The sequence below is a fragment of the Bemisia tabaci genome, chromosome 1 (assembly GCF_918797505.1).
Source record: "Bemisia tabaci chromosome 1, PGI_BMITA_v3".
NCBI lineage: Eukaryota > Metazoa > Arthropoda > Insecta > Hemiptera > Aleyrodidae > Bemisia > Bemisia tabaci.
In genome coordinates, this window is record NC_092793.1 from 17,700,905 (window position 1) to 17,714,691 (window position 13,787).

At 34.1% G+C, this 13,787-nt stretch overlaps 1 protein-coding gene across 4 annotated transcripts in view; it reads right to left on the reverse strand.

Moving 5' to 3' along the window:
- The window catches only part of LOC109034016 (putative sodium-dependent multivitamin transporter), an 18,808-nt gene continuing 5,021 nt past the window's right edge, over positions 1-13,787 (reverse strand). For 3 of the 4 annotated variants that reach the window (XM_019046927.2, XM_019046926.2, XM_019046925.2), the window contains exons 4-11: positions 12,749-12,973; positions 12,097-12,212; positions 11,161-11,403; positions 10,290-10,464; positions 8,928-9,152; positions 8,317-8,501; positions 7,453-7,651; positions 1-6,964 (exon numbers count right to left, since the gene is read on the reverse strand). In XM_019046927.2, the coding sequence (XP_018902472.2) occupies positions 6,884-6,964; positions 7,453-7,651; positions 8,317-8,501; positions 8,928-9,152; positions 10,290-10,464; positions 11,161-11,403; positions 12,097-12,212; positions 12,749-12,973 (1,449 nt within the window). In that variant the 3' untranslated portion in view covers positions 1-6,883. Of the gene's footprint in view, positions 6,965-7,452; positions 7,652-8,316; positions 8,502-8,927; positions 9,153-10,289; positions 10,465-11,160; positions 11,404-12,096; positions 12,213-12,748; positions 12,974-13,787 lie in introns of those variants that run through there. The other variant, XM_072297389.1, reaches the window with a different exon arrangement.

A 13,787-nucleotide genomic window follows, 5' to 3' on the forward strand; every position in this document is an offset into this window, starting at 1 on the left:
TAATAATTCACAGATGAAATTTTATTGTCAGAGGTTAGACCTCATAAATAAATGAATAACATAGATAAAAGTTTTCACAAAGAATTAAAAATTTCAACAATAAGGAATGGAAATAATAATGTTTGTAAACAACAGAGACAATTTATGTAAGTAGCTGCAAAACATCTAAATAATACCTGCTTTTATTCAGTCCTCATATTGAAACCTTTAGTCACTTGTCAATGCTTTGCTCAATTACAGGGGTAGATTTACAATTTTGCCACCCTGCTTCGACAAAAATTGGCCACCCTTGGATCCCAAAAGTGATGCCCTTTGAGTACCCTGAAGATAACAAAGGTTATCATTTTTTATTTAAAACTGCCATTACGTTCCAGTAATTTACCGCCCCCAAAAATCTGCCGCTATGAGCGGCAGCTCATGTAGCCGCCTTCCTCCTCTTAAATCCAGCCTTGCCCATTTAATTGAATCGAGCAACTTTCCTTAGACTTAGGGATGGCCGTGATTTGAAATCATCCGAAGAAGCTGAATTATGTCCTTGATAAGATAAGAGCAAATAACAGTTAGAGGTTCTTTTTCCTTGTTTGTTCAAAGTAATTTTTTCCAAAACAGTTCTTGTCTCAGGAGTAACAAATGAATGTCTATTACTTTCCCAAGTTGAAGATTAATTGCAGATTTTAGGGTAAGACAGCCGCACAGTTTAAAACAGTTGGCTTAGGAATTTATTGTGCGGCCCATACATCAGAAATACCTTAAAATAAAAATTTAATGACTGATCTTCATACTTCAAAGATTAATATGGAAAGTGATGACACTATAGAAATTTTACACTTACATACTTTTGAGACACATGTACAGGGTTTTAAAAGAACAAAAGAAACCAGTCAACTATAACCAGCCTCTTTTTTGCCCTGCCATCAGAGATAACAAGAAAATACTATAATACTCAAAAATTCCTGACAAGGGTTGATATGTGTCACATGGAATTGAGTGTTCAGGTTAAGAACTGATTGATGCAGCGAAGAACTTGTGCTGACACCTTCTGATTAACTGGTTATGACCACGCAGGTCTGAAATCTGTCTTACAACATTGATATAAGTACATAAACTGGAGTTTTGCTAATACTGACTACAATCTGTTGCTACACAAAACAATATTCGATACTTTTTTATATCTAAGTTTCTTAATGCACAAAGCAAAGGCTAGGTTACAAAACTACAAGGCTTGTAAGTCCAAAAGAAACTTATTCCTCCGATACTAGATACTTGCCCCAATAATCTTTGAAATGATCATAAACAAACATATATTCTAAAGAATTAATCAAAGGACAACCTACAATTGATTATATTCTATCTGTGGAATGAGATACCTCAACAGCCAGAGGATTGAGAAATTATTATCGCACATTGGAGTTATAATTAAATAAATAAATTACTTGTGCGCAAACTAAGTCAAATTGAGCATTGATCGACTTCTGCAGATTAATTTGACAATCTTTTGGAAATAACTTTCTTATAGTTTAGCTAGAGATTCATCTCTCAGGTGTTTGAATGGAGACATATTACGTTAATCTAGAAATATGAACTCATACACAAAGTTTCCCCTGGTGTTTTTTCTTTATCTCTTTACAAGTCACTCAGAATCACTTTCTTACAATTACATAAAACCAATAGATACAAAATGCCCCATGCCTATAACTACCATGAAGCTTCAATTAATAATCAATTCCCATGATACCATTTGAGGTTTGACTGTGCATAAAATATCTCAGAAGAAGCTGAACAGCTCACAATTAGATGCATCACTTGTTATTTTCTGACAAACTTGATTCTGTGAGGTTTTTAATCCTTCCCCTTATTGAATGCACAGTGACACACGAACAAAACAAAACCAGACAAGAAACCAAAAAACAAAACAAAAAACCAAGAAAAAAAAAACCTAGTTTATAAGCATAGTCAACACCACAGAAAACTGCGGGTTGGAGGCGGAGCAGGGAGATTGGCTCGGCCTATATTTTAGGGGTTGTTTAGCTTACGCAGGCCTAAGTTGTTTGAATGAACCCATAATGAACTGTGTTTCAACTCTCAATCCTGGTCTCAATCCAGCCACTGATTTTGCCCATCAACCACCACTTTTCAAGGTGTGGACTATGAAAAAAATCTTTTTCAATTCTAAAGAGGATTGCATTTGGTTGAAGTTAGGCTAAAATAAAATATAAAATGGAGGGATATTTTTAACAAAATCAAATAATAGTAAATAGAGATATCAATACTACTCCATAGAAACAAAATACATTTCTTTGGATTATCAGTGACAATAAATTTGTATTGAAGGAATTCTAAAGAAACAATTGAAAACATTTGTTCTAGGAGGCGAGTTCACAAGAAAATGAATGATTTTTAATGATGATTCATCAAAAATAATTATTATCATATCATGATAATGATTCATCTTTCAAATTTACTTCTGCTATAAAAACTTGTTTGCTTCACTTCCTCAAACTTATCTAAAGCGCCTCCCCAATAGAGACCTTTGATAGATTTTCCTCTGCATAAAATGTGATTCATTAGAGTCCAGAGAGGATATCTGAGATGGGCCGTGGGGTTATTATCAGAATGGCACAATCTGCACAGTCTTTAGATGCAAGAGTTATTTGATGGGTGTTGAGTAACATTTGGGTGAGAGTAGTTATGGACTAAATTAAGCAGAACCGAACTGTATCTCTTTTCATGAAACCATTCAGAGAGGAAAGCGAAGCAATTCAGTCTGTTTTGCGTACATAACAGGGGAAATTTTAAAATTCATTATAAAATTCTTTGTGAGCAACTACAAAATTCAGTGTTAGATATAGTTAAGTAGATACTTTCTGCAAAATCATTCACATGAAACAGTACATTTAAAATTCTTTTTTAAAGATGTACGCTTTTGTAAGACATTGATTACAATTTTCTGGCTGCAAAAATAGCCGCTTGAAATAAAAAAGAAAATAAGAGTAAAAAATTCTCAAAACAATTACAAATGAGATCTACGTAATATTATTAAGCATAGAAACGAGACAAAGAATCACATATAATGGGTATGAAAAAAGGATGATTTCATCGTACCTATAAAACAAACGTTGGAAAAATTTTAAAAGAAAGAAAGAGTACCGTTTTGGTAATATTAAACAAGAATTTTTTTTTAAAAAAATACACTTTGGTATTTTTCTATGGTAAATCATCTAGATTGCAAAATTTCTAGTTACCTACTTATATTTTATAAATGATGGCACTTTTATACCTCTCGGTGAAGGATAACAAAGTCCTGCCAAGATTTTTAACTTCTGGAGAAAAATGTCATAACTTATTGTTAGTCGGTATCCAAAGATATGCGTATATTGCCAACTTGACAGGTAAGAAATGAGGTGAGCTTCCAAATTAGGTTTGATTCAAGGCTATGAAAGCTAAGAAAGAAATCCTGCAGGAGTACGAGCAGGCCAAAACCAATCTGAACATAACGATTTTAATGAAGTCTATCAACGCAGTAATAAATTGAAATCAAAACTAATATGAACTAGTCAACATATGCACATATACTTATACAAAATCAACAATTGCCATAAAGTCATCAATTAAACATTTAAAAACACCTAAAATAAGTATTGTCAATACCATTTTTCAATTAGCAGATGTGATAAGAATTATTGTCCTGAGTTATTTCTAATTTGAAAGAGATGGTATGAGAGAGGTCGGGGGGGGGGGGGGGAGAAGTAATGAGGGTGGGTGCGGAGAGAGAGAAAAGTAAATTAAAAGCTGCTTTTTTAGTTCTGAACTAAACTCTAAAGCAATAGACATGTGCTAAAGGCACTTTGTCTGTTCGCCAATACTTATCAACTTTAAATACTTACTTTGTGTAAGATTTGTTAAGGTCCAATTTTCCAGGAACAAGACGTTTTTGTTGGACATAATGATAAATACAGAATAAGATACAGTGGATAAGATATCTAACAAAGTAATTATTGCACTTTCAAAAAATTCAATCATGATGACAGAATAAAAAATCAATTAGGGGTAAATACTAAATGAAAACAAAACCATTTCGGAGAAAGACTGCCTCAGGTGAAAGATTTCTAGGTCCAACTTTGGAAAAAGGACAAACAATTTTGAGGTCTACAATGTATCAAAATCGATCAAATTATCGAAGATGAATCAATAAAACCAAGCTCGACCGATATATCAAAAATCAATCAATAGCGAGATATGAGCTAAATAAAATTACTTATGGATGAACCTTGTATTTATTCATCATCAATTTCAGGGAACTGAGAACAAATCAAGGAATAAATTAAAAAGAAAGTGCACAAATTGAATTTCAAATGGACTACATTTTGCAATTTGGAACTACTACTTTTGAGTCATATTAGAAATAACGCATATGTTGCAGGCAATTAGTCAAATCAGGCATTATATCAAATGCCGAGACACACAGTCGAATTTTGTCAGTTTCCGAAATTTTGTAAATTTAAGGCAAGGAGCTCACAAGTTTTTGATATTTTGAGAAAAATTAATCATCAAATCTACAAACCCTTCTTGTTTCTTCCTCTTCAAATGCTTCTCATATATTTAGATGTTAAAATTTAAAATTCTGTATTTTATGATATGCTGAAAATCTTAAGATAAATGTTCGCTCAGCAGCTAAAAATCGTTTAAAATACTGTCGCAAAATGCACACTTTTACAGAAATTCTTTCTTACAGAAGCAATGAAGTTATTTGGTCTAAAATTAGGAAAAGAATCAAAATTTCAATTTCAGGAAGAATATTTGACTGCTTGCTTAGGCATTTGACAAAACGCCAGATTTACTATTTGCCTGCGACACATATACTGTTAGTTTCCCAATGCAAATAGGTACTTTTAGAGATGAGCCAGAAATTATAGTTCCTCACTGCAAAATGTGGCCCAAATGAGTTCAATACCTTAACAGCTTTGGAGCGTATGAAGACCATTTCTACGTGGATCACAGTATATGAAACAGAAAATCAATATGGATTAAATGCGAGTGTCCTGAAATGGTTGATGAAAAATCACTGATTTTACATTCCAAAACTTTACGTGTAGAGAGGTAACTTTTAAAACGACATATTTCAAGCTGTAAAATTGAATAAGTAAATGACTTAAAATCAGGATGAGCATTAGAAATTCCATACTTTACTTAACATAAAAACTTTTGTAAAAAAAGCACCTGAATTATAATTCATACGCAGAATGTACTAAAAAGTATCAACTACATTCAAAAATACATTTTAAATATAAAAGCACGAAGGCATCCTCCAGGAAGACATGAGAGATAAACAACGATATATTTCGTGATCCAAAATACACCATTTAGGAAAGATATGGGATCTATGACCGACCATAGAGGTTGTCCTGCATCCAAGGGAGGAGGAGGAGGGTGTAGAAGTGCCTAATGTGTGCCAGAAACTACATTAGAGGTGTCTGCCTCAGCATTAAAAATAGAAACAAACTGCCTGACATCATCTTATGGACGGCCTTTTTGATCATACCAATGGATGGCTGGACAAGGTGCGAATTTAAACATGATGGTTTTTGTTTTCTCATCACAATTTCTTGTAGCAAAAATTATTAAAAGTAACTCCTGACCAACGTAATAAAGTTTCTTATTGCAAATTCAAACTCCTCGCTCCATAAAAAACTATAATCTACTTGAGTGCTAAATCATGCTGTACTTGCGTTGTACTTGAGTGCTAAACATTACTGTACCAGTCTCTGCAGTATGAAAATATGGCAACCACAATCTAATCTTCCGTTCAGCTGTTGCCTGTTGCAAACACTTTCATTAATACAGGTCAGGAAAGGAACACTGCTCAGTTAAGAAGCCCGCCAAAACCGTTGTAGAGCACGATTTGTTACATCTAGACTCGGGTTTTTCTTGTGAGTGGGCATTCAAATTTTTCGTTACCAAGGCGAACTTAAAAACGTTGATATCTTGGTTAGATTACAACATCAGTAATATTCATGTGCAAAGTGGGTTCTATGTGTTTTGAAAAGGAATCATGTATCAGAATGCTTAAATTCGTACCTTGATTACTAGTCCATCATGATAGGAATTGGAAAGAGAAACCCTTAACAAAAAAACCAAAAAGATAACATACATAAATAGGACAATGGTCATAAATGAAATTTTGTGAGAAGTGGGATACAAGGAAATCCCTAGAACTAGCACTTCCCCTTACATGAACACTTTAAAATATGAAAAATCTGCTCTTAAAAACCTGACTGATCGTCAATGGACTAAGTACCTAGGTATTTTCGGTTTCATGCGAATCATGCTCATCATAGGGGACATTCATACTTAAATTGAGTATTATAACTAGCAGAAAAATCAATCTCTTAATTTTTACTGCTGCTGTGAAATAAAGTCATAATACCAGTACAGCCAGGAATATGAATGTTTTGAGACTTTAGCACTTATAGATTTTTAAACAATCTATAAATAAACTTCAAGGGACTGAGTCACTGAATGAGTTGAAGAAGACACCAATAAAATTGTTTTGCTAATGAAAGCTGAATCATAGTTAATTTATTCTTAAATTATATTACTGTAGCTAATTCACAACAGTATCTTTTCTGAGTGAAACAGTCAAAGATTTTAGAATTTATAGAATATAATCGATCCGATTTAGCAAAAATTAACGGATCCACTCCAAAGAGGTTCTAAGAAATCAGACTTCTGAGTTCAAACCTCATTCACAGTTGAAATGAAACAGAATATACCTTGAATTCGATTGGTATCTCTTTTAGAAAAAAGTGCTACTAACTATCAATATCGCTTCAAAAATTAGCTATCAGAAAATACACTCAATGGATCTGAAGTTTTGGTAACTTACTTACGTAATGACCTCTTGATCACTGACAAATTCGATTTTGTCCAAAGGATATTGGGTGGCCTCAGATTCAGGAACTATTACCTAGAATAAAAGAGGATGTTTGGTTTCAAGTTTCTTTCAGTAACTACATATACCCAACTTATGAAAAATAAATTTATTTGCAGTATACTTTAAGAGTATTAAGTTGCTTCCATTATTAATACACCTTCAGCGAGATTGCCAAAGATGCAAAAAGGTATTGGTCTTCCCATTTTTTAAATTGCTTTTTCATTTCAAGAACCACTGTTTTCCAAAATGTTTCAAGCTATGACTTTTTTTTTTTCTTTTTTTTTTTGTCGAATATTCACAAATTACGGCTATTTTGCAAAAAACATAAAAATGTCACTGCTATTTTCTAAGAAACATGTGATTTTAATGCAACTGCAAGCTAGCCTTCCCATTTTTTTATGCACCCGGCCCTGCAATCATGATCGGGTGATCAGGAACTATCTGCACCCCTGAGGGTTTAGATTTTTTATTTTTTTCTACAGAAAAAATTTATATTCAAACCTCAAAAAACTTTTACTTACTGTTTTACTTTGCCTCTTGCTCTGATATCTTCTGACATACTTTTCTATACAAGGAGCATAGAGAGATGGATTCAAATTTTTGTTTGCTTCAGTGACAAGACTGACTAGAACGGCTACTATTGCAGTTGAGAAAAATCCAAGAACTATGTAGTAAAGATAGCTAATTCGGAACAAGTAGCTGTAAGACTGTTCATCTGTTCTGAAATAAACATAAAAAATTGAAATTAAATTTTAAATCCTGAAAATTGACAGGAAAATCGATTACATTAAAATATGCTGTCAAAAGCTTTAAGACGAAGTAATTAGGGGATGCCTCCGTCGATATTTCCTGTATTTCTAATAGATTTCTTTGAAAAACAAAGCAGTGAGGATTAAATTATTAGAGCACTAACATACTGCTCGTCAAAGTTTTGACTGGTTTTAAAAATTGTCAACAAGAAAATAAAAAATGTGCTGGTTGTTTTTTTACTACACAACATAATCAAATAATTATGGAATTTGACCAGCATCAAATTCTTTGGTTTTCAATGAAGGATCTTTAAGTTTCATTCTAATGGAATTTCAGCTTGAACTTGGCTCTATTTATTTGAAATCTACATTGTTTTAAGGGGAAAATTGAAAATAAAGACAGCAGCCATTTCAAAAATTTAAAAAATTAAGACTTGAGGCACATTATGGGCTAGATTTTCATTCACATTAATCATTCTCACTTCATGCCAATTCAATGAAATCCTCAGCACTTAGCGCTAACAAAAAAATTTAACATAAATACTTAATCATGACAAGATAGTTCCCAACAAAATCTACACTGAAACCTTCAAATTATGGGTTGGACACAGGAAACAATGAAAAAGCTTGACTTACAGGGGGTAGACAGTTGTAGAGTCCTCTTCAATGGATATTTCATTTGTTAAATCGTTGATAGTCACAAGGGTGCTATTGGCACAACCACTAATATCAATAGACAACCTTTGGGGTATTGGTTTAGGGCCACTGAAGCCTAGCCAGAAGGAGAAAATAAGGCCTAAGAACAATCCGGTTAATGCACCCTGAAACAAAGAGGGGAAAATGGACTTTTAGGTGGCCATGGCAGATGACGTTCTTAATAAAAGGATCAAAGCTGGAAAACTTAGATGCATTTCAACAACGCAAAGCTTCAAGAACAACACTAAACTCTTCCGTTACCTCGAACGTAGCAGCTGTGTTTAGCGAAACTATATCCTTCCTGTAATGATTCCACCATTACTCAACAACCTCTACTCAGAAGTATGCACTTTTGTTGCTCTAGCTGTTGAGGAGAATTTGAACTCCAACTTTGGACACGTCCCAACGAAGTACGCTTGGATTTGTTTGCATGAAAACCAACTCCTGTTGAGGGGTATGCAGATACCCACTTTCTCATAAATTTTTTTATTTATTCGTTTACATTTATTTTGAATCATATTTTGGTTGCTCAAGTAGGGAAATGGGCTTACCTTCTGATTACAGTACGGATTCAGGACACCCATTGTGAAAACGGCTAAAACTGGACCACCAATCACGCCAAAAAGAGTCAGAGACATTTGAAGGATGCTTCCGAAAAATTGAGTTAAATAGGCCACACCAATACAAAGTATGCCAAACAAAAGTACCAGCGCTTTAAGAAGATAACTGCAAGTTGAGTCCAGCATGACTCCTTTGGAAACTGCTGAGTGTAAGGGCTGAAACATTGGTATTTAGTCTATTGACAGTCACTTGAGAGTTGGACTAGTTATATACAAAATTGAAGAGGCTATGCACATAATTTGTGCAGCCACAAAAATTGTCAGGCACTTTCTGATTCTTTTTTCATACTTTTTTCCTGCACGCATAGTTCAATCTCAATATGATTGTGATTTTTAATGATGAGAATTGTGGGAAATTTTTTTTTTTTTGGTTTGCAATTTCTATTGAAAACTGTAATGTTTCCAAATCATATATTTAACACCAAATGGTCTGTTGATCCTTGGCAATGGGAACTTTTTGCTGGAAACTATATAAATATAATGATAAAAAAGATTCATGAGGATTTAAGCACCTTCCAAAAAATTAAGCTTTTTCAAGACTTTGAAAAAAATTTCAGAATCAAGCATGAACCACAATGTAACATTAATACTAAAATGAAGTCCAACAAAATGTAAGTGTCTCCAAGGTTCGTAAAACTAGATTGGAATAAGAGTTATGGGAAAAATAATGGTGTCAAAAGTGACAGGAGGACAAACGCAGTCTTGAGGTAATGAAGTCTGATCGCTCATGGCTTATTCAGATGAAGTATGTAGTATGTAATCTTTTTGTCTCCCAAATTACATTGAAAAAATAGCCTATCTATACAGACCACACATCAAAGGTATAACTGGTGTTCTCCATGTTCAAGGTATAAGTTGGTTTCTTAATTGTAAAAAAGATATTACAAATTTTTACTGATCGCTGATCAACATCCAAGAGAGGATTCGTCAAAATAAATTTTGCTCGATTACAGAGTTATGTGAGGGTAAAGATTTTTCAAACGCTCTCATTGAATACAATTTATCTTCTACAAATATTAGCAGTAAAGAATACTTTTACATACACAAATACTTCAATCCTGTCGCCAAAAATTTCCTTAGGAACTAGGCGATGATTTCTGGGGAATAATAAGAACCCACAACGTCGTAAACCAAGATACATGGTTTGGGAGATTCACCATTGAGTTGCAAATGTGCAACTTACAATTCAGAACAAGATGCCCAGTGTTTGTCAATCAATTGACTGGCAAACAAAATTTACAGCATGAACAAACGTATGTTAATAAATGAGACTTTGGTACAATAGATAAGTACCTTGATGAAGTCTTGAACAGTGACAGCAGCGAGTGAATTTATAGCTGCTGAGACAGAGCTTAACGATGCACTAAATATTCCAGCTACAAAAAGACCTGATAGACCAGGTAAATGCTGCATTGTGTCAATCACAAAAAGTGGCATTAATTGGTCTTTGCTTGCAATTCGCTTCATACTGAAATAAAATCAGAAAATGGAAATCAGAAAGAATCAAAACTGTGCAAACTAAGCTATTCTGCATAGATAGTTTCAAAAAAACTCAGCAGAGTTTGAAAAGTTCAAGATTCGAAATTTTTCACCAAGGGGGTAGGGTCAAACTATCCTTGCTTTAGGCCAATGATTATGAGCTCAATTCAAGCAGTGGTCATGGGTTTTCCTTGCAGTAGTTCCTCACTTATAGCCAGCAAAATGGGCCAATGGACAAGTTCTGAACTAGAAGAAAAGGCATGTTTCCTTTACAAAACTTTGCGTATGAAACAAATCACACAATGAGGAGTTCCTCCTACATCAACTACTAAATGAAATATCAGGGAGTATTTTTCAGACACGTCAAATGGAAGTTAGATTATACAAGTGACATTATTTGTACTTTCGCCATTTTGGCAGTGTTAATAGTAGACACCTACATATTGTTAAAGGGTTGATTTCAAGGTTTCATACTATGAGATTCGTTTTCCTCTTACAATTTTAAAGAGAAAACATGTTGAGTAATGCCATTCATACCTTGTCTGGAAGCCTTTTAAGTAAATACCCTTGGAACGAAAAATAAATATTTGAGTGACATTCATCTTAGAATAGATGAATAATTTTAAAAGGTGATCAATAAAATTCAATTCTTAATGATAAAAAGAGGAACATTGAGAAAACGTGCCTGATTGGATCGCAGTTGTGGTACATAGCAAAAATTGAGAGTCCACAGAAACATGTTGCAAAGGAAAGAAACATAAGGAGAGGCAGTGACAACCACAAAGACTTTGTTGCAGTATTCAGGTCTTGCATTGTTAAGTATCTTTGAATTTGAGTTTGATTAATTGCATACAAAGACAAGAATGTGAAGAAGCCTCCGACTGTTAGAGCTAACCAACTGTGCCGCTCAGTGAGATCCAAAGATGGGCTGCAACAATAGAAGAAAATTCAAGCATGAGGTGTGTACGGATTCAACATTTTTCGATGCAGAATTGTTTCTAGATTACACGATTCGCTGAAAGAAGAGGGGGAGGGGGAGAGGGAGAGAGGGTGGAAGACTTTAGAAAAAGAGCCTAAATGAGGGAAATATAGTCTGCCAAAAGTCAAAGAGTAGTCCACGGATGGATTAATAACTTGAAAAGTACAGTGTCCTTAATTTTATAAAATTGACCCTTAGAAAGTTTCAATTTAATGTAAGAAACCACTGGTTTTTTGAGCAAAAATTACAAAAAAAAATTACCTACCAGTCACTCAAGGGCGCAAAATGTTGATATTCGTTTTTTTTTTTTTTTTTTGGTTGTGCAAAGTGTCTTTTTCCTCAGAAAATGTGTAGTTACAGCGCTTCAGAGCTAACATTTTGTCCATTATAATTTACCTCTAACAGCAAAGCTCCAAACCGTTCCTCTAGGGTCTAGAGGATCACCCTCAGCCTAATTTTGAAGAGAGAACTTATTATGTTTGCTTTAATGCATACTTTCTCTTGAGGTCCATTATGAGGAACTATTAACAATTCTCACACCCTACAAGACTTTAATTTTCTATCTCATCTGATCTAATTTTCAAGTCAGCGGTCAGCCAGATTTTCAGAATAGAAAAAATGAACTGAACAATATATACTAACTTATAAAGATTGATACGTCCATGTTCTTCAGCAATTTTCCAAATCCCAGAGACACCGTCAAATTTTGCAGCAGCAACAAAGATAACAGCCAATAGAGCACCATACATCAATAAGGACTGAAATAAAACCATTAAAATCAGAATTAGCAGAGGATGAAAAAGTTCGAAGAAAAGAAAGAAACAAAGCATTGACTGAGAAATGCTAATTACTGTACCTTGAAATAAGCTAAAAAGCTATTAGGGAAATTAAATATGACTTAAAAAGAGTTCTTGCTTGGCAAAATAAAGGATTAAGCACACAATACCAAGAAATTCGGCGCTGGCATTAGATATTAAAATAAAAAATAGGTAGACATTGGACATCAAAGATTTTTTCTTTCCAAATTGGAAATTGGAAATTTTCCATTAAATAAGATGTTTGACAATGAGGCAAATTTGGGATATGCCATGAGGCAAAACAGCCAGATCACAACAAAAGGTCCTTGTTTTGGAACTTTTTGCATGATCTGCAGATAAAAATCAAGGTATTAGTGCAGCAGCAGTGGTATCTCTGCTAGGCAACACTGTTTTTTTACACTAAGTTTTCACTGCCCGCTGATACTACAACAACAGTGGCTAATATTCTTCACTGAAAAAAGGTTCAAGATGCCTACCTGAAAGACATCAGTCCATATAACAGCTTTGATTCCACCAACTGTGGAGTAAAACAAACAACATAGGCCAACAATGAGGATAGACATTCTTTGAGAAAGACCAGTGACTGCTTCAAGTGCTAGAGCTGGGGCATACAAAACAATGCCTGTGTAAAGCATCATCTGGAAGGTGAATGCTAGAGAACAGGCGAGCCTTGTTGCAAAACCAAACCTCCTTTCTAAATACTGGAAACAAAAGGGAGTTTTTTTACCAAAGGATAATGCTCTAAGATATGGCAAAAATTTTAAGATTAAATTCTTTACAATGTGAGAAACCGAGTTTGAAAGTTCATGATAGACTAAGTGGTTATGTCATTTGATACATCCCCATCAAATTGTGCTGCCTTTAAAAAAAGCAGTAAATTGACCTGTATCAAAAAACTGCATTTGCTCTGAGTGAAACCACTGAGTACCGGAGTCACTAAGTCAGTCTACTGTCGGTATGATATTTCTTCACTAAATGAGGTCCAAAACTAATTAAAATTTTTCCAAAATAAGAAAATCTTCACAAGTTTAATCACGTAGGGAGCATTCATAAATTATGTAACACTCTGAGGGGAAGGGGATCTAAGAGAGCGTTACACTGTTTTATTTTTACAAGTTGAATGATAGGGACCTACGTAACAGAAGCATTGAGGGGGGAAAGGGGATCAAAAATGCTGAAAAAAGGTGTTTCATAATTTATGAACGCTATCTCTCATTAAAAAAGTTGCATTTTTTCTCACTGATTTATTTTCTATTGCATTAATGTTTTCTTGTTCCCACTTTGAATTGCTCCTTCGGATGGATAGAAACTTTGAGGCATGAGAAAAAATTAAATACTTATATTACAGCATATCAGTCTGTTTTCTCAAGATAAGCATCTCTCTACATACAAAGTTTGGAACAAATAAATTCAGAGAAAAATGCAAATATAAATTATTTTAATTTCATGGCAAGCCCCCCCCCCCCCCCAAAAAAAAAAAAAAAAAAAAAGGAATCAATTCTGGAGGTGGTAACG